General features: G+C 39.5%; 1 protein-coding gene across 1 annotated transcript; it reads left to right on the top strand.

Moving 5' to 3' along the window:
• The first annotated feature begins 11,667 nt into the window (after positions 1-11,667).
• On the top strand, positions 11,668-12,534 carry LOC104594242 (uncharacterized). Its single transcript, XM_010254459.2, has 3 exons — positions 11,668-11,868; positions 12,010-12,079; positions 12,212-12,534. Exons 1-3 carry the CDS (start codon positions 11,694-11,696, stop codon positions 12,354-12,356), a joined length of 390 nt encoding a protein of 129 aa, XP_010252761.1. The 5' UTR covers positions 11,668-11,693; the 3' UTR covers positions 12,357-12,534.
• Positions 12,535-21,128: the final 8,594 nt, after the last annotated feature.

Genomic DNA, 21,128 nt, shown 5'->3' with positions numbered 1-21,128 from the left:
TCAAGTTCCTACGCGTTTCCACCTATTACTTTCGAGACCCTATAAGGGCCTTCCTAGTTCAGACTGAGCTTTCCCACATCAGGCTCAGGCACCATAACTTTTTTGAGTACCAAGTCACCATCTCTGAATTGGCATTTCATGACTCGGGCATTATAGTACCGCGCCACCCGTTGTTGGTATGCTGTGATCTGAATGTAGGCTAGGTCTCTAGTTTCTTCTACCATGTCGAGATTGGTTCGTAGGTCATCTTCGTTAGTTTCTTCGTTAAATGCTTCATATCACAAGGTTGGCACTTCCATTTCTGTTGGTATCACTGCCTTGGTTCCATACGTTAGGTTGAAAGGTGTTTCACCTGTCGCCGTTTTGATAGTCGTTCGGTAGGCCCATAACACACTGGGTAGCTCGTCCACCCACAAACCTTTAGCTTTGGAAAGCCGAGCTTTGAGTCCGTAGAGGATTGCCCTATTAGTTACCTCGGCCTAACCACTAGCTTGGGGATGGGTACCAAGGTGAAGTTCTACCTTATACCCATTTGTGCACACCAATTTTGAAACTTGATATCTTCAAATTGTTTGCCATTGTCCGAGATCAGTACTCTTGGTAGCCCGAATTTGCACATGATACTTCTCCAGAAAAAGTTCTATACATTCTAAGCTATTATTGTGACTAGCGGCTCGACCTCTACCCATTTTGTGAAGTAGTTGGCTGCTACCACTAAAAATTTCTTTTGTCTAGTAGTTGATGGGAAGGGGCCAATATGTCAATCCCCCATTGTGCGAACAGCCATGGGCTAGTCACGTATTTTAGGTCGGCCGCTGGTTGATGTAGAATATTGGCTTGTTGCTGGCACTTATCGCACTTTTGTACTAGATCGATCGCATCCGCTTTCATTGTGGGCCAATAGTATCCTTGTTGCAAAGCCTTTGGGGTGAGTGCTCTGCCCCCTAACCATCCTCCGTAGAGTCCTTCATGAATTTCATGTAGTAGTCGATTCGCTTTAGCTTGGCGTAGACACCGTAGATAGGGCAACATAAAAGACCATTTGTAGAGTTGCTCACCCACGATCATATAGCGAACTGCTTGTCGCTCTATTCACTAAGCTACATTTCGTTCTTTTGGTAATATACCTTGACGTAGGTAGTCGATGAGTGGGATCTATTCACCTCGGCTCTATTGTAGTTATTTGGGTGATCTCCTCCACTCCCTTCTCTATTGAGGGGTGAGGTAAATCTTCAATGTAGACCATCCTCTTTGTCGAGTCAATTGCATTGGCTAATCTGGAGAGGCAGTCAGCTTCGGTGTTTTCTGATCTCAGAATCTGTTGGAGATGCCAAGAGTGGAAGCTGGGTAAGAGTTACCTTACCTTGGCCAAATAAGCTGACATGGCGGATGAGCCATCCACATGGAGTATCTAGGGCTCCTCATCCCAAGTCGTAATCTTGCGAGCTAGGGCTGGTGTGGCACTAGTTGAAGCCTCCAATGTGGTTGTTGGCTCGACAACTTCACGGGTTGGTGAGTTGAAGGTGCACTCGGTGATGAAGTCGGCCAGGACTTGCACCTTTATTACTGTCCGCGACTCATAACGAATATCATATTCACTGAGCTCTATTGCTCACTTCATTAGTCTCCCTAAGACCTTGGGATTTTGGAGGATTTACCTCAGAGGTTGATCAGTCAGGACTACGATAGTGTGGGCCTAGAAATATGGTCTTAACTTTCGGGCTACCAACACTAATGCAAAGGCGAGCTTTTCTATGTCTGGGTATCTTGTCTCAACAGCATGTAGGACCTTGCTCATGTAGTAGACAGGACACTAAACTTTTCCTACTTCTTTTATTAGGACCGAGTTGACTACCTCGTCACTCGTAGAGAGGTAGATCTTAAGCTCATCCCTAGTCTTGGGTCTGGTCAACAAGGGAGGTGAACTCAGGTACCTTTTCAGCTCGTCAAAGGTGAGTTGGCACTCTTCGGTCCACTCAAAGTTCTGGTTTTTCTTTATAGCCTTAAAGAAGGTTAAACACTTCCCAACCGATTTTGACATAAATCGGTTCAGGGCAGCTATTTGACCAATTAATTTTTGGACTTCTTTAACCGAACTAGGAGGTTGCATATCTAATATAGTTTGGATTTTTTTTGGGCTGGCCTCGATACCACGTCGGTTGACAATGTATCCGAGGAACCTACTTGAGGTCACACCAAAAACACACTTGTTTGGGTTAAGCTTTAGGTTGTACTTTCTCAAAACATTGAAAACGAGGTCTAGGTCGGCGATTAAATCATTCAAAAATTGAGTTTTTACAACTGTCATCAACATAAAACTCAATTTTATTTCCAATCAAATTTGAAAAAACACCATTTACAAGGCGTTGGAAAGTGGCTCAAGCATTTTTTATTCCAAAGGGCATGACTTTATAACAATACAAGCCCGTTTCTGTTACAAAAGCTATTTTTTCTTCATCCGCTGGATCCATCAAGATCTGTTTGTAGCCGGAGTAAGCATCCATGAAACTCAATAGCTCGAACCTTGAGGTCGCGTCTACCAAGTGATCTATCCGGGGGAGAGGAAAGTTGTCTTTAGGGTAAGCTCGATTTAGGTCGGTGTAGTCGATGCACATGTGCCACTTGCCGTTGGCCTTTTTCACCAGCATTGGATTTGCTATCCAGCTCGGGTATTGGACTTTTCTCATGAAGTCCACATTCCCTACTTCTTCATCTACTATTTGCCATCTTTCCAGGGGCAAGGTTCATTTTCCTCTGCCGGACTGGTCTGACTATAGGGTCAACATTTAACTTGTGAGTTATAATTTTTGGATATATGCCGGGCATTTTTGCTGCCGAATAGGCGAAAACGTCTAAATTACTTAGTAGAAAACTTACCAAATTGGAGAGCAGTGGTTCTATCAGGCGAGCTTCTATTTGAATTGTCTTTTCTGGTTCGGCCTTTGTCCGATATCAAGACTATTTCCTCAGTCGGTTGAGCTCTCTCATCCGTGTTTTCTGGTGGTGGCTGCATGTCGATGTCAATGGCGATCTTGCCTTTGGTTTTCAGGGTGGCAACGTAGCACTTGCTAGACTCTAGTTGGTCATCCCACATAATTCCGATGCTAGTGTCAGTTGGGAACTTTATAGCTAGGTGGTATGTCGAGACTACTACTCGAAGAGTATGCAAGACAGGTCCCAGTATGGCATTATAGGTGGAGGGGGTGGCGACCACTAGGAAGTCGTGGTTGAACTGAACTATGTGAGGAGGTGAGCTCGCCTCGACTAGCACCCTCACCCTACCAACGGGCTGGACCTCTACCCCACTGAAGCCGACCAAAGGTATATCGGCCGGCTGTAGGTCTACTTTCCCGAGCTGCATGCACTCGAAGGCTTCTAAGAATATGATATTGGCCGAACTTCCTGAGTCGACCAAGATCCTTTTTACTGCAAAGTCAATGATCAACAATCTCAACACTAGAGCGTCGTCATGCGAATATTGTATTCCGTGTGTGTCGTCTTCCGTGAAATAAATTACCTCTTCTTCCTGAGGGTGCTTTGGTAGATTGTCGTCTTCTTGCTCAAGTTCCCTGACCAATTTTTTTCCAGCTGAGGTGGTACACCCTGCTATAATGGACCCTCTGGTGATCATATTGATAACCCCTTGGATAGGCCTTTCTTGCTGTTGATTCCTAGGAACTACTTCTTGTTCCAGACTTATTTGAGGTGCCTCCTAGTTCTACTCTATAGGTCAACCTTCATCCTTTTCGAACTGTTTCAGGTACCCCTTGCTGATCAAGTCTTCAATTTCATTCTTTAAATTCCAACAGTTTTCTGTATCGTGACCTACATCACGATGGAAGTGGCAGTATTTGTTGGGGTTCCTAGTTGTTGGGTCGCCCTTCATCTTGGGCAGCCATTTTACATAGTTGGTTGACTTTATTTGCATTAAGATTTCTCCCCTTTTTGTGTTTAGGGGGGTGAATGTTTTATTATACAATTGTGGGTTCCCAAGTCACTGATTTGAACCCCTTGGTGAAGACTTACTGCTCCTTCTAGGTAAACTGCTTCGCTAGCTTTTCGGTGATCTGCTTCTCTTGGGAGACTTAATTCTCTTCTTTATCTTGATGCTGGCCACTTCTTTGTCAGCTTGCTTTCGCTTTCCGAATAGCTCGGACTGCGACCCTAAGGCTTCCTCTGCTTTGATGAACTTGTCAGCTACCGCGAGGAACTTCTCCATGGTAGTTGGCGGGTTCAACTCAATCTCCCAGCACAGGTCAAGGTGACGAACGCCGTTTTTAGCCATAGTGAGTTGCATGACTGAGTCTAAATTTGGGATCTGTAAACGTTCTTTGTTGAATCTCCTTATGTACTACCAAAGTGTTTCATCAGGATTTTGTATTACATTTAAGTAAACAAGTCGTAGATTTAGAGTGTCTTTTACATGTTGCAAATTGGTTAATAAAAAAATTGGCGAACTGGTTGCAACTCTTTATGGAGCTAGGAGCCAGTCCGGAATACCAGAGTTGGGCTTCTTCTCTAAGAGTGGTGTGGAAGGCGATGCACATGCTCGTGTCATTAGGGCCTGAAATTTTTTGGCCTTAGGGCCTTGAGAATTTCTGGCGTAAGTGGAGATTCCTGGGATATGAGAGGCTATCTAGAGGAAGCGCCTACCTAGCTAACTGCCTTGCTGTCTGCTTTTTTTTTGTCATGCTCGCAGCCAAGGTGAACTGGCTCTTCTTCACAGTGCGATGAGCACGTCTTCGGCGCTTTCTCTTGGACCCATCGGATGAGCTAGAAGCTTCAGTCCCGATGGGGGCCGTAGTCTGGCTTTCTACTGGTAGCTGATTCTGATCATGTACAGGGGTCGCATTGTCGTCCAGGGGTTGGTTTTGAACTTGCTCAGGAACCCAGTTGGAGACCTGAACTTGATTGTTAACCCGAGATGGGATAGGGTTCTAGTCTTCGACCTGGTTCAATCTTGCATTCTGTCATGGTACCTACCGAGGTTGTTGTACCTGCTAATTTTGGTGTTGAGACTGGTGTTGCTATTGTTGTTGTTGCCCCCTGCCATGAAGGCAAATTTGCTTTCCTAGAACTTAACTTGCTAACTCATGCCCCATACACAGAGATCACATTCTGTGCACCCATGGGTGCATTGGACGAGTTCACCCGCCAATCATAAACGCCCACGTTGAATGAGCGCGGGATGGATAACGTTAATAGAAGTTTGGCCATCAATTGATAGAAACTGGTTCCAGCAGACAAAAACATATTTTGAACTCCCCCTCCTTATCCGCTCTTCATTTTGAACTATAGCACATGCTTCACTCCACACCGGCACCCCTATGAACGACGAAGCCACCGATGTCACTGGGAAGTGCCCCCGTGAATGCCGATGCTCACCAATTCCTTTTGGTTTTCTCCTTTCATTTGTTGTCTGCTCTTCATTTCGAACTCTAGCACATGCTTCACTCCACACTGGCGCCCCCGTGAACAATAAAACCACTAGCGGCACCAGGAAGTGCCCCCATTAATGATGAAGCTCATTGGCATCTTTTGGTTTTCTCCTTTCATTTGTTGGTTTCTGATCTTACCCTAGTGGCACTGGGAAGTGCCCCCATGAATGATGATCACCAACACCTTTTGGTTTTCTCCTTTCATTTTTTGGTTTAAATACTCGACAAAGATAGTTGTTGAGTACTTAAACTTGACGGGAACCTTGGACGCGGCCACCTTAAACCGACTCAATCAGCTTCGAGTACTAAGCTTCAAAGGGAACTCAATTTCTGGCAAAATCCCCAACCTCTCCGGCCTCACCAATTTCAATTCAGTTTTCCTAAATTATAATATGTTCCATCGTCCCTTCTCAAGCTCCAACAATTGTACGTTCTTTACTTGCAAGACAATCGGTTAACTGGAGAATTCCCACCTTTGAATCAAACCAGTCTCAGATTCTTCAATGTATCAAACAATAAACACTCCAGCGAGATTCCGATAACCCCTACTCCCATTCGGTTCAACTTTTTATCGTTCTCAAGTAACCTAGACCTCTATGGTGATCAGATAGATAGGCCATGTATTAACGAAACTCAAACTTAAAGCCTCCCTTCGATTAGTTCCGCTTCTCTGATTAATATACCTTTGGCCTCTTCGAGTCACCGACAACACATTACATATGGGCAAAGGGGGAACAAACTCAAACTCAAGCTTCCCTGTTGCTAATCTGCTTGGCTCTTTCATGGATGGCTTGCAGAAGAAGGAATGCAGTCAAAGGGAGGAGGAAAGCAATGGTTCAACCGGATTCTTTCCCTAAACGTCCATTAAATTAGTAAATTTTCAATACACCGACATGGGTGTTTGTGATTGGTGGGTGCACTCGTCTAGTGCACCCATAGGTGAATAGAATGTGATCTCTCATACACATTGCACTAGGTCATAGAACTGGCGTGCATCAACTGCAGTAGGACCACAACAGGCTCGACCGAGGGAGGAGGCGCGTTGGGTCCAGTGGAATGTTGACTTGCCCAATGGTCACTGTAGGAACTTGGTTGTTATTGTTGACTTGGTTGCTTGACGATGCCATTGGTTCTTGATTTCAGAAAGTAAAAAATGAGTACTTGGCTTTTTGTATCGATTTCCCATAGACGGCACCAATTGATGTGGCACGATTTGACTGCTCCCTCCTGTCAAGTGATTCAGACTCTGCTTCGGATATCTCCTGGTCAGGCCCGAGCTAAAGGGTGGCCGAGCTGATATGTTCTGCGAAAGAGAGAGTTAGAGTGCCCGGGTTTTCTTTACCAGGGGAGGTCACTTCGATGCTTAAGTCAGAAAATATTTGGGAATTCTATTAAAGATTGAGAGAGCTTGAGAGTGTATGTTAGTGCATACCTTTACAGGTAGAAATGAGTGCCTTATATAGGCACCTGCTGTCAGAGCCCTCTTACAACGGTTTTCAACTTCTCATAGAGTCGTTTCCGCTTAGTTCGGCGCATTAATGTGTCGGTTACAAGATCTACACAGAGGTTACGATCTATTTGGTTAACTCTGAGGTGTGCATTGCGGTAAGCTGGTTTAACGATCGAGGTACACGCACACCGGAGATCTCAGGTTGGTAACGTGTTATTGGTCTAAGTTACCGAGCTCTCCTCGTAGGCCACCATGGATTCCTACAGCTTAGCCAGTCTCTAAGATAGGTTGCCATGAGTTGGGGATCCTATCAGTTTTCCCTTGCCGAGGTGGAGGTCAACCTAGGCAAGGTGACTCAAGCACCGAGGTGTCACTTGAAGGCCACGTGTTGCGAGATGATTGGGAGGACCAAATTACCTGTCCTCAAAATCCAATAAAAATGAGTGGGTGGACCGAAGGTTGTAGGTGTGAAAATATGGGGTCACGAAAATTTGGAGGAGAAGCTCTGAGATATGTCTAAAGACACTATCTTTAAAATGTTATTTTCCCCCACTCGGTTTTACTAAGTTTGTTGTTAGGTTACAGGCATATCTATTCCCAAGATACAATAGAGCCTTGGGCGAGAATTTGTAACCAGAAAAGTTGAAAAGCCTCCAAAGAAACCTTTTGTGAGATAGTAGCATATAGAAGAAGGTGCTGGTTTAGAAAAGGCTCATTGAACAGTCATAATTTCGAACGTTGTGATTGTTAAAAGGTATTTAACAGTTAATGACTATTAACTTTGAATAGTGGCTCTTGATCACACCCGATCAAATTGTGACCATTGAAACATCAATGGCCAACCTCGCACCAAAAGTCAAAGCCACCCTTCGCGAGGCACGTAGGTGCGTGCAAAGTGTAAGCAAAGTATGCCTCTAAAGTGCCTCATTGCGCTGCACACACGCGCATTGCGCAGTAGCAAGCCTCCATACTCCCATCTTTATTTCTAAGGAGTGTAAATAAGCTCATATTTAAAAACTCAAAACAAGTTTTGTAATTTTCCAATGTAGGATAAGCTGAAAACTGGTTTTAGTAAGAGAAACTATTTTTTCAAGACATGTGTGCAAGTGTATTTTCCATGTAATTGATTAATCAAACCCCATTGAATTTAATCTCTAATGAGATTAAAATCCAACTGTATGTACTTTATAGACCTTGTACCAACAAATTAAAAACCGACTGGCAAAAAGTTTCCCTGGTTACCACTTACCCATCTTCCAAGTGGATAAATAACTTTCGCACCCAGGTAAAGTTGCCAACACTTGGATGGGACAAAATTTCCACTTTTATTAATAGCTTTTTATAACTAAAATGGTTATTGTTTTATTTACTTGGGAAATAAACGAACTTGGGCAAATGCACTTACTTGGGTAAGAATTAAGTAACTTCCCAAAAAGCAAATGAAGCCTTAAAAAAAATAATCATCACTCATACATTCCCTGTAATTTGACCAAATGGGAAGACCCCCCCCTTAGGATTTACCAATTGACTGATTTACCCCTTGTCTCTGTAGTTAGCTGCTATTCTACTAAGTCCCCATTTGGTGTATCTTTCCATGCAGGTTGTTAGAGGTTTAGAAGCTTGGCATCCTGTATTTTCATCTTTTCCCGTTTGGTTGGGGGAAGATCTAGCCTCCAAAAGACTATGCCCTAAAAAGATATAAGAAGCTCAATTTGAGCTTATTTTGGGAAGTTAGAAATGGAGCTTCTTGTCTTTTTTCATTTCGTCTTATGTAAAAGTCCACTATATCTTTGGGTTGTTAGATCTTCCAAAAGATCTTTCAAAAGATACTTGCCAAACGACACCTTATTTGTTCTACCTCCCCACCCATATGCCTCAAATAAAGTGCTCCACACTTTTAAAAACTTATGAAAATTCTACTTTATCTTTTAATGTAACTTTTTTGTATATTATATGAATAAAAATATCCTCCCTCTGTTTTTTTTTTACAAAAATCAAAACAGAAAATTGTATTAACATGGCAAAACGATTTACATCTAGACTCTCTACCCTTTTTTGGTAGTTCATACTTCATAAATTAAACTCCGTTGATTGTTGGTTCCGCTTTTACACACATCATATACTATATTGTGAACCATAAGATCTAAGACTTCTAGATACATGAGCTTTATAAAATGTATTGATTGAAAGCATTTACTTATAGCTAAGGCTTGATCCTTCCAAAGTTGCTCCATCCAATCACATTCAGTCAATTCTGCATTTTCACCACTACATTTGTTGCATCTCTAAGAACAGAAGAACCTGACTATTACCCTCTTAACTATTACCCACCACTACATAAGTTGTAGTAATATTGCCAGTATTGGAATATGATGGTGTACAATCTGGTAGCTCCTTGCTGGAGGACAATTCAGACGTTAAGCTGATGAGGTCGGTTGGCCGAACTGTAAGAAAAATAGTTAGAATACTCAAGGTGTTTTATCTGAAATGGGCACTCTGATGCTTAAATCGACAAAGAATGTTTGAAAATGCTAGAAAGTAAGAGAACTAGTGAGAATAAAATCACGCATGTCTTCTGTGATTGAAGGAAGTGCCTTTATATATGCATAAGGGTCCTAGTTCCGTGTTCGGGACATCTGAGAATGTCGAAGGTTATCAACCCGTGATCTTCGGGGCATGTGGTGAATGTGGGCCTAACACATTCTTCCCACATTGCCTCTCCTTCGAGTCATACGGAGGGCGGGGTGATCCATGCTAGGTGAGTGTCGTGCTACTGCCCGACTTGGGACGGATGGGTACAGTACCCTAGGTTAAGTGAATTTGATATGCAGGTCACCAGGTTGGTGAGTCAGAACCCCAAAGGTTGACTAGTTAGGTCATTTGACTACCTGAGTCGGAAGAGTGTAGGTCGGTCTTCAAGGTCCTCAAGTTTCATAGCCGAGGTGGTATGTATTGTCGTGTCACTGAACATTCTGTCAGTCACCTCAGGTCGGTATATTCGTCTTGCCTAGCACCGAGGTGTTATGAGACAGTTCAAACGTGCCACGTGTCATAATATGATTGATTGACTAAATCACCCCTCATCAGGATCAAAAGATCTATCCACATAAAGCTGAACTTGCATCTTGTTGAACATGATTGTTTATGATGTTTGCCATTGTCGTTGAATCCTTAAGATCCAAATACTGTAAATAGAATTTCATTGTTTCTAGCACTGAGGCTTGACTGGGTCTCCTATTATCAAATACTTTTTTATCACTCATCCCAAATTAACCTGATAGCTATTATAAATTTGGCCAGCAAGTAGGTCTTAAAAGATTTCTCAACCTGACCCAGTTGATCTTCCCACCATTCCACTAGCAATCACATGTAGGGGTGTCAATGAACCGGTTTTGGGTTGGACTCCGTCCAAATCAAAATTCATTTGGATGGATTAGATGGACCAATAAGACATATTGAATTTGGACGGACTGGATGGATCAATATGACATATTGGATTGGACCTGGTCCATCCATAATGAATTTATATTGGATTGAGCCAATATCTGATTCATTGATAGAAAGTTAGAACATAGATGTCAATGGATCAGGTTTGAGTTGAAACCAATCTAAATTAACAGGAATTTAAACAGATTGAACAGTCCCTAGACCGTCCAAAATATTCATTGGACTGGATTGGACCAGGTCCATTTGTAATGGACTCACATTGGACTGGACCGGATTGGACCAAATCCAATTCAATTGACACCCCTAATCACATGAAGTTCCTTATCTTTCGATCTTTCCAATTGATAGAGATAAGGATAAAAATGAAAAGTTGAAAATAGGGTCAGAGAAAAAATGAAAAAAATGACCCTGTAAAATTGTATTTAGTCTTTATAAACGAGGATACATTATAGACAATATTGTGATTTTGTTGTTAATAAGACTTTTGTCAAATATTTTTTCCTACTTTAATTCCATTTCTTGTATTAATAAACCCCTTGGAGTTTGGAGTCTTGTTTCAAGTTATTAGATGTGTGAGAGAGAGCCCAATGGTTGACCTACGTATTATACTCACGCTTTGGCTCTCTGATCAATATGCCATTTCTCCCAAAGTGCATTTAAGAGAGACGAATCGCACATGACACATGGGCACATGGCTCAGGCTTATTGAACAATGAACAGTACGGGAGTCTCTAACCACATCTCACAGTACGCTGCGCAACCAACTCCAGCCCAGCCCATCTTCAACAAGACATGCCTCACATCTAGTTTTATTTGTATGCCCATTTTGTAGATGCATTTATAAAAATGGCCCATGAAAAGTGAGGCCACGTCTGATGCGTATTGTATCCAATTGTCCCTTTATCCTTGGTGTTTCACCGATGCATTACGGATCTTCTATCCACGATCTGAGCTTTCAACCATCTCTTATGGGTAGAATGGGCATTATAGTCATTTAAAGAATTGGCAGAGTCGCTATATAAAAAAAGGAAGATATGCTCCTCACACCAATCGCACAGCCACATCTCATGCTATATCAAAAACATCTTTCCATAAATAATAAATATAAATGTAGAAGATGTTGCCGATGTATGGCAAGACATGCCCACGGTTGGGATGTTTTGTGAGGCGCGGTCTATCGGGAGCCCGTGCAAGCCCGGAGGGGAAGGGACATTGAGTTAATGGACAAAATGGGCATTATGGTCATTTTATGGAATTAACAGAGTCGTTGTCTAGGAAAAAGACATGTGTCCATCGATATGTCCACAGGTATAAGATAAGAAATGGGGTGAAGGGATAACGGGCAAGAGATTTGGAAAATGGCAGCAAAGGTGTGTAGTATCTGTATCTCTTCTTCTTCTTCTCTTTCCACCCTACCTTCACTCTTCTTCCCCTCCAAATCATCGTCACCTCCTCCTATCTGTTGCACCCTCTTTCAGTCACCACACAGGAAGAGGCCTCAGTCTCAGCGTTCCAAAATTCGTGCGAAACTAGGTAAATAAAAATGGCGAATTATCATCAAGGCATGATCAGATAGTTTAATTTAATTTCCTTCTTTTCTTTCTTTTATTTCCCTGCAATTTATATTAAAAAACGAGGCTTAAAAAATGATGACTGATGAGTAATTTTTGGTAGGTGGTGGAGATGGAGATGTGAAGCCAGCAGGGAAGAAAAAGTTCATCACTAGAGAAGAAGAACCACAGCAGTAAGAAATGGTTCCATCTTCTTCCTTGTTTTTTTTTTTTTTTTTTTTTTTATTACAGTACACATTTAGTAGTTAATTCAGTGACAGATACAAAGAAAGAAAAAGAAAGCTAAATATGAATGAATTGCTTAGGTATTGGCAGACAGCAGGAGAGAGGGAGGGGGAGAACCCCATGAAGACTCCTCTGCCCTACATTATCATTTTTGGTATGTCGACACCCTTTGTCATCTTAGCGATTGCTTTTGCTAATGGTTGGATCAAGGTGCCTGTGCGGTGATCATGAGCTGACTAATTATTCAGGCCGGCCGCCGGCGACTAGCATTTCAACAACTCAATATTAATCCTTCTTCATTCCATGTTATATATGTAAATCCGATGTCATACTACCGGATACCAACTTCAACATCTGTTTGCGCATATTTGTTTCTTTATGGATCGATCCCATTTTTCCGCCAGGGTTCTGCTTTCGTGGTTCATCTTGTGGTGAGCAATATTTCTGTACGCGTGCGTAAAAGAGAGTTGCAGGGATTGAAGATTGTTTTTTCAAATTTAAAATGTTATCGAGCTTCATTGAATTAAAACTTTACACGAGCAAACGAATGCATGTCCCTAATAAAGCATGATGGAGAATTGTCATCTTAGTTATTTAATAAAATATTACAGGATTTATTGGCATCTTTTTTGTCAGAAAGTTAATACCCTGGTGACTGCATTTGTGTTGGGTTTAACAAGAGATTAAACTCAAATTATTTGGTTTCTCTATTTAAAAGTGATCAGAATAGGCCGAGAGAGAGAGAGAAGTCGAATATCAGTAGAAACAAAGTTTGAAAGCACGTTATTGACTTATTGTCTTTCTGAATTTGGAATAATCCAACCCTAAGAAGTATTTCCATGAAAAAGATAAGAGTGTGAGTGGCGAGGAATTGAGTTTCATATAGTGGGCCGAAAGGCCCAAAACCTCGCAAAATGAAGCCCATTATAATTTTTTTGTGTATTGTGTCCCTTGATAACGTTGAGGAAGGACTTTTTCGTTGTCATGGTTAAGTTGACCTCGGCCACCCTTTGATGTGAGAAGTAAAGGGGGAAAAATTGAAATACTCTTTAGGCACCATAAGCTAACGGAGTCTTTATTCCTTGACCCGTGCGATGCACGGGCTTTGTTGTAAGAAATTGAGCTAGAAGATTCTTATGCCATTTCTTATTGGGTTAAATCAGACAAAATTCATAACAAACATTATTTTTTGATAAAGTTGTATTAAATTTCGTTAATTTTTTATTTTAATAATATTTATTGAAGTTGATTATACCAATGTTTTAAAAATCAATCCAGAACTGAAACCATTTTGGCCACTGCCTTTCTAGGGTAGTGGTTCGACAGTCCAGTCCAAATGAATAGCCATTGCAACTTAAAATATAAAATAATAAAAAGATAGTTAAAATACAAGATGTCCAAAATTTGTTGTTTAGGTCAAATTGGTTGATGGTTTGACTGCCCAAGCAAATGGGTCACTGACCAAGTCAAAGGTTTTCGGCAAAGAATAGTTCAAGGGTGAAATGAAACCAGTTGTCTAGACAATTTTCAAGTTGAATAGTCCAACCGTCCAAGTAGATGATGGTTCAAAAACCATGGATTATATAATATAAAATGTTATGGAAAAGTACGGATAGGCCCAATGCAGATTTCTGAATTCCATTGCAGACCTATAAACATTCAAAATGTCAAATACCTCCACTCTATACACCAATGCCAGCCCATGAATTGGCATCAATTCTGAGCTGGCACCTACCCCAACTGTACTTTGGGCCTAAAAATTCTAATCCTGTGCTGAACCATCATTCTCCCAAAACGTTATATTTTTTATAGGAAATATAAAATATTATATATAATATATTATATATTCGGATTGAATTCAGATCACCCCCTATCCAATTTGAAAGGATCTGATCTGATCCTACTTTTATATATATATATACTTATAAAAAGACGTGCAATATTAATATATATGATGAAAGTAGTTGAAAATTGTTTTTCTTTATATAAATTGTTATGTTTTTTCTTTTAATAATTTATTAAAATTTTTAGAATTTGAATCGAATCTGATTATATTCAGATATCCAACATCCTTAACGAATTCAGATTCAAAGTACCATTTATGGAATCTGACTGGATCTTCAGATCAGATCAAGAATATGTGCTGTCAAACTGGATTACCGGTTGCTGCTTTTAATGTATAGTATAGGTTTTTATCATATATTGGCGAAACTGCTGGTTTCCAGCAACATTGCCGAAGTAGAACAGGTTGTTAGATTAGAACAACCTATATATAGGTTATAAAAGAGACCCGTTGTGGAATTATACAGGTTGTGTATCTTGGAGTTGTAAAGCTCTATACATTAGACCCATTTTGGCAGTGTAGGGTGAAGGAGATAAATATGTCCACTATGGATTTTGTTTATATACATATATACATATTTATTTATCTATCTATCTATCTATCTATATATATATATATATAATTTTCATTGTATATTAGGTTTCTGTTATTTAACTAATAATTTATTTGAGCAAATCTTTAGTGCTTTGTTCTTCTAGCTGCAAAGCAAAGTTCCCCATTTATGTCAGTTTTTGTATCAAAGATTTATCAAGAAATGACTTCCATCAACAAGTTCTCCTTAGACTGAACTTTTGATTTCTTTAAAATATGGGCCCATGTGTTGACATCACTTGTATTATTATATGTTAAACTCAATTAATAATCATAGTTTGCAAAATTAATTATTTAGTTAACTAATGTTGCTAATTCATAAACTGATTCATTTAATTTCCATTTGAAATGATTAACATAATATAAAAATCAAAATAAATTACAGATTTTCAATTTTAACAATAATAATTGTAAAATTAATTACAATAGTATTATACTTAATATATAACAAATTCTAACTGTATTAAAAATTTTAAACAGTAGTAAACTTAGCATAATGTCACAACTTAAATTACACATCAATAACAATTTACTAAATAAATTAAAATTGATTTAAATTCAATTTTAAAATAATAAAAAATAAACACAACAATCTGGGTTTAGTATGGGTTTGTCTTCACACTCAATTTATAATAACAAATTATAACATTATTAAAAAATTTGAATAATAGTAAGCTTAGAATAATATCATGACTTGAATTATACATCAATACCAATTTACTAAATAAATTAAAATTTAATACAAGTAAAAATTACTAATTTAAAATTGATTTCAATTCAATTTTAAAATAATAAAAAAAATAAATATGATGTAGGTATATTTGGTTGGTCTGCTAGACCCTAACATGTGGCATCGACTAGGGGTATTTTTGACAGAGGACAATCTCCTAAGGGCAATTGGGTAATTCCTGCCCTTAATGATTATGGAGCACTTAATATGGGTGCACGTTTTGGGTGCATTTACTCCTGAGTCACTAATTAGGGGGTCGTGGTTGGCCGATGCCTCTTTGAGTCCCCCTATGTGAACACCTGGGCGACTCCCACTATAAAAGGGATGCAATAGCTAAAGGTACACAAGCATACTTGAGCTATCACTTATACTCTTGTGGTGACCTTAGCTTTCTCTAAGCCTTCGGCTAATTTGACCATCGGAGTCATCGCCCTTGGGGAATTACTCCGCTGCCCTCGGCTCCAAATTTGGCAGCACCAAAATACAACAAATCGGGTTCAATATGTGTTTGCCTTCACCCTAACCTAATTCTCTAATGCTTTTGCTCAAACCCAACATAATGACATATAGTTTCCCAACCCAACCCTTTAGGGGTTCAACCTGATACCAACCAAACTTTCATTTTTTCAATTGTACTTTTCTATAGTGCATTTGAAAAACCCAAGTAAAGATGGCAGTCTAACCTGCTCCTACTAGGGCTCCAATTGCCTCGTCCCGATCAGGGCAATTATTTTAATTGTTGGTTGGGTTTAGGGTGTGTTTCAAAGAACCCCAAACTTTGGTGATCAAGGATAGGGTGGGATGGTATTTGTCCCAATGTTTTAAAAACTAACTTGAACCAAAACATTTTGACCACCAGTTTATGGGTCAACGGTTCGATCATCTGCTTTGAATGAATGACCTGTTATAAAAAATTATTAAAATAAAGAAATAGCAAAAAACCATTGTCCGGGTTGATGGTTTGATTGCCATCAAGGATAGGGTGGGATGGTATTTGTCCCAATGTTTTAAAAACTAACTTGAACCAAAACATTTTGACCACCAGTTTATGGGTCAATGGTTCGATCATCTGCTTTGAATGAATGACCTGTTATAAAAAATTATTAAAATAAAGAAATAGCAAAAAACCATTGTCCGGGTTGATGGTTTGATTGCCTGGGTAAATGGGTTGCTAACCAAGTCAAGGGTTTTTGGAAAAGTAACAATTTAAGGGTGAAATGGAACCTGTTGCCTGGATGGTTTCCAGGCTAAATGGTTAATATGTCCGAGTCAACAATAGTTCAAAAATCATGATTTGTCCAACCTACCTCGAGTCAAATACTAACCCCTTAATAGATAATGTGTATGGCATATTATTTTATATTTCTTATAAAAAATATAATATTTTATATTGTATAATCCATGATTTTTGAACCATCATCTACTCGGGCAGTTGGACCATTTGGCTTGGAAATCGTTTAGACAACTGGTTTCATTTCACCCATGAACCATTCTTTGCCAAAAACCTTTCACTTGGTCAATGACCCATTGACTCGGGCAGTTTAACCATCAACAAGTTTGACCCAAAAAACAATTTTTGGCCATTTTTTATTTTTATTTTAATATATTTTAATTATTTTTTAAGTTGCAATAGGTCATTCGTTTGGACTGGATAGTTGAACCACTACCCTGGAAACTAGTGGCCAAAACAGTTTCGGTCCTGGGTTAATCTTTAAAACATTGGTATGATAAATATTATTAAAAATAAAAATTTAATGAAAATTTATCAAACAATATATATACCAATAATGTTTGCAATGAATTTAGTCTGACTTAACCTAATAAGGAATGGCATAAGACTCTTTCTAGCTCAATTTCTTACAACAAAGCCCGTAAATCGCACAGATCCTAACTAATAATTTATAATTTAGAGCTGCACATCCCAAACATGTGTCGTACTCGTTAATAATGGGGTCATACAAAATCTATAAAATATATTTGAGATGTGTGACTATAAATCAAGTTGGAATAAATTTGGACTCAACAGTTGGGATCCCTCATCCCTAGCAGATGTGCTTTGCTTAATGGTGTAATTCATCAAGTTAGTAAAAGCATGTAGTTGTTCCTGCGTACAGCGTATACCTAGGGTTAAGAATGCTTGCTACCTTCACTACTCAACTAGGGGTGGTAATGTTGACCCAACCCACCCACTTCAAACACATCCATACCCGTTCATTCTATGGGCATGTCAATATGGGTCGAGTGATCCATTAGGGTCAAGTGGGATTGGGTCAAGGGTATCCATTAGGGTCCAGATGGGTTGGGTTGAGAATTTGTTCAGGGTTTGTAATTCTGTTCAAGGTTAAGGGTTTCCTCCTACCATTCTTTACTATTCTCAAACTCTCACGATTCACCTCTCCTGTTCTAGTGAAGGTTACACATCACTCTGCTCTCCATTGCCTCAAACGTCGTTTGGTGTTTGCTCTATTCATCCTCCCTTTTGAATCAATAGAAGCGGTAATTGTTCTGCACACCTAAAACTGATCCATTGATTGTTTGTGAAATCTCATATTTGTTTTGTTCTAAGTTATTTCATGGAATCTTATATTCATTCTATCAATTTCAAATTTGATGTGTTTGGTTTATGCATTCATCATTTTCTTAGAATACCTATTCAACATCTATGACAAAAAGATTCTACTTAAGCTATGTTTGGGAGTGCTTATGTAAAAAATAAGTGCTTAAAAACAAATGCTTATTCAAATTAGCACATATTTGCATTTGGCACCCAACTTTTTCAAGTGCTTATATTAAGAAATAAGAATTTATTTCATATTGGGTGTTTGGTAGTCTTTTTCTCCAATAAGCACTTAAATAAGCATTTGTGACCATTTTGTCCTTCATTTTCTTTCAAAGTTTACGAAAGCACTTTTATAAAAGTACTTTTATGAAAGCACTTTTACGAAAGCACTTTTATAAAAGTACTTTTAACAAAAGTATTTTACAAAAGCAATTTTATAAAAATACTTTTATGAAAGCACTTTTATAAAAGCACTTTCATGAAAGTACTTTTTCAAAAATACTTTTTTGAAGTACTTTTATAAAAGTGCTTACAGAAGCACTTTATAAAAGTACTTTTACGAAAGCACTTTTATAAAATTCAAATAGGGATTATTTTTGAAGAAAAAAAATTGAATTAGTGCTTATTGTATAAGCACTTAAAAAAGTTTGAAATTTGGGCTTAAAAAAATAAGTCCTTATTTTTAAAATAAGCACTTATTTTGGGCTTATTTCCCAAACACCAATAATTGCTTAACCCAAATAAACACTTATTTCAAATAAGCACATATATATATATATTAAAGTAATGATTTCAGGCTACAACCCCCATTATTCAAACACGTGGCTTTTTTAAATTTAGGCACATGGCATTTTCTGAGAAGTTGTTGTTAAAGCCCACAGCCCGCTACCACCATTCAGGCAAGTGGTTTTCTCATTTTTTAGAAAGCTAAACACGCGGCAATTTCTAAGAAATTCCTACAAAAGCCCACAACCCACTATTAGGGTACAACTCCCCATATGGCCTTCTCATTTTTCTGAGAAGTTGCTACTAAAGCCCACAACCCACTACCACCATTTTTAATCCATTCCTAAAAAAATGCAGAAATATCTGCAATCACTTATGTCTACATTCTATCAATCTCAATTAATCATTAACCATCTATGTATCATAATAAAAAAAAATTATCTATATTCTAATAATTATTGAAAATATATTTTTTGAAATAAATATTTATTAAAAATTTTAATAATTATTTAAAATATTGATAAATATAAATTTAACGTTAGTGATTTCCCATAATTAATACGGGGTCATTCACTAGTTTATTAGAAAGATACTGTATATGGGAATTCTCATTTGTCTTAGTGAAGATTTTAATTTAGTTAATAGAACTGATCTGTTGTTGATGGAAGTTTCCCAATCTATTACGTCCCCAAGTGATAAATGCTCCTTGCAGACACGACCACGACACTTGTTCATGAAATCACCCGAGGCTTGAGACCGTACTTTTTCAAATTCCTGCTGGTATAACCCCTCTCCCGGGTGCACATAGCTACAAAATGTGAGATGAACTCATGAACTGAGACCCTTTTTGTTTTGTAGGTAGTATTCAGTACAATTGGAAGGTGGTCGCTGCGACAAATATGAGAATGAGGATATAAAAGCCTTATCTACAATCTAGTCGCTCACTGTGGAAAAAATGAAGTGAACAGTGGTAGCATAGTTAATTTTTAAAGAAACAAATGCCCTTTCTCCACACTAACCAAAGTCCTCCAGGAGATCGGCTTCTATCAGATTGCCCTTCTTCAGCAGGTACTATATATGTATGGAATATTTAAAATCAGTTTATTTGCCTTTATTGGGTCTCACTCACATATGAAGAAAATATCAGGTTTAACTCGACGGATCAGGAGATGATTTAGGTGTCCAACTGCCGAGCGTAAATGACAAAACCTCGGGAGGAGATGATTTGGCTCTGTAGCCTGTAGGTAGGAACACTTATCTTCAACCTGCTGACCTAAACGGCCTCGATCGGGAGGCGTTCATATTGAAACAAAACCCGAATAGTTTCATTATAGCTAGGGAGGGGGTCGACCGACCGTAACAAGGGACGACTATATAAATACTCATTGCCACCTTTGTTCTTATGATTTTACTCCACTTTTTCTCTTTGCCTCTTCTGTTCTGGGTTCATATGGTGAACCAATAGTAGTTCCTGCAAATTCCATGCCAACGGCCAACCTGTGGAGTTAGATATTCTGGCCAGTTCCACAGGTAAGCCAATCACATGGACCCAAACATCAATCTTATCCAGCCTAGCTATAAGATCTCGGTGCCTTATCAGGGAGGCACTTTTCCATTATGATCAAGCCATGCATCATCGAATGTCCAGGGACCATTTTCACCCACATTCCTTTCCACTTGTGATGCCCATGCCCTGGGAAGCAGACCATAAATGGAATCGAAGTCGGATTCTGCAACTGCACTTTGATCCTTTAGATTCCATGCAGCTTTCATACCTGATGAGGGATAATTTGGTCTTTCCAATTGTATGTTGACACATGGCCTCCGAATGATACCTTGGCGTTGAGTCAGCAGATCAGTTCAGTAAATTAGCTTGAAGCACCTCGCTCAGGCTGAACCCCACCTTGGTAAAACTGACCTGGCAAACCCCGTAAGATTACAGCGATCTGTCCTAGGAGTTGGCCGAGCTAAGAGGACCTATGGCAACCTACAAGGAAGAGCTCGCTAACTGTCCCCAGCAATTCACTACCAAAAGTGCCGATATCGTGACCGTTAGAACAGCTCACCATGCCGCACGCCTCAACTTTACTCAAACAGACAATAACCACCGCAAGGATCTTGCATCTGATGCATTAACGCACCAGACAAAATGGAAACAGCTACGCAAAGAGCTCAGACCCGTTGCCAAGAGGGTCCTGAGCACTGATGCCTATAAAAGGCACCTATTTCCACTTGAAAAGGTATGCGCATTAAGTATACTTAAGCTCTCTCAATCTTTCAGAAGATTATCAAACACTTTCTGATTTAAGCATCGGAGTGTCCTCCCAGGGTAAAAGATTACCGGGCACTCTCACCTTCTTCCTCTTGCAGCACGCATCAGCTCAGTCATCCGAATATCAACTCGGTCTTCCTCTATCTCGGCCTCATACAGCTCGGCCAAGCTAAGTAGATACCCAAGTCGGAATCCGAGTCATCAAACACGAGGGAGTTTTCAGATTACGCGGCATCAATACCCTCTCTTAGGCCAGTGAGGTTTTTCTCTTTATG

The sequence above is a fragment of the Nelumbo nucifera genome, chromosome 1, assembly GCF_055504915.1.
Source record: "Nelumbo nucifera cultivar China Antique chromosome 1, China Antique-T2T, whole genome shotgun sequence".
NCBI lineage: Eukaryota > Viridiplantae > Streptophyta > Magnoliopsida > Proteales > Nelumbonaceae > Nelumbo > Nelumbo nucifera.
Note: the sequence above shows the minus strand (reverse complement) of the source record. Positions and strands in the feature narration are given on the sequence as shown.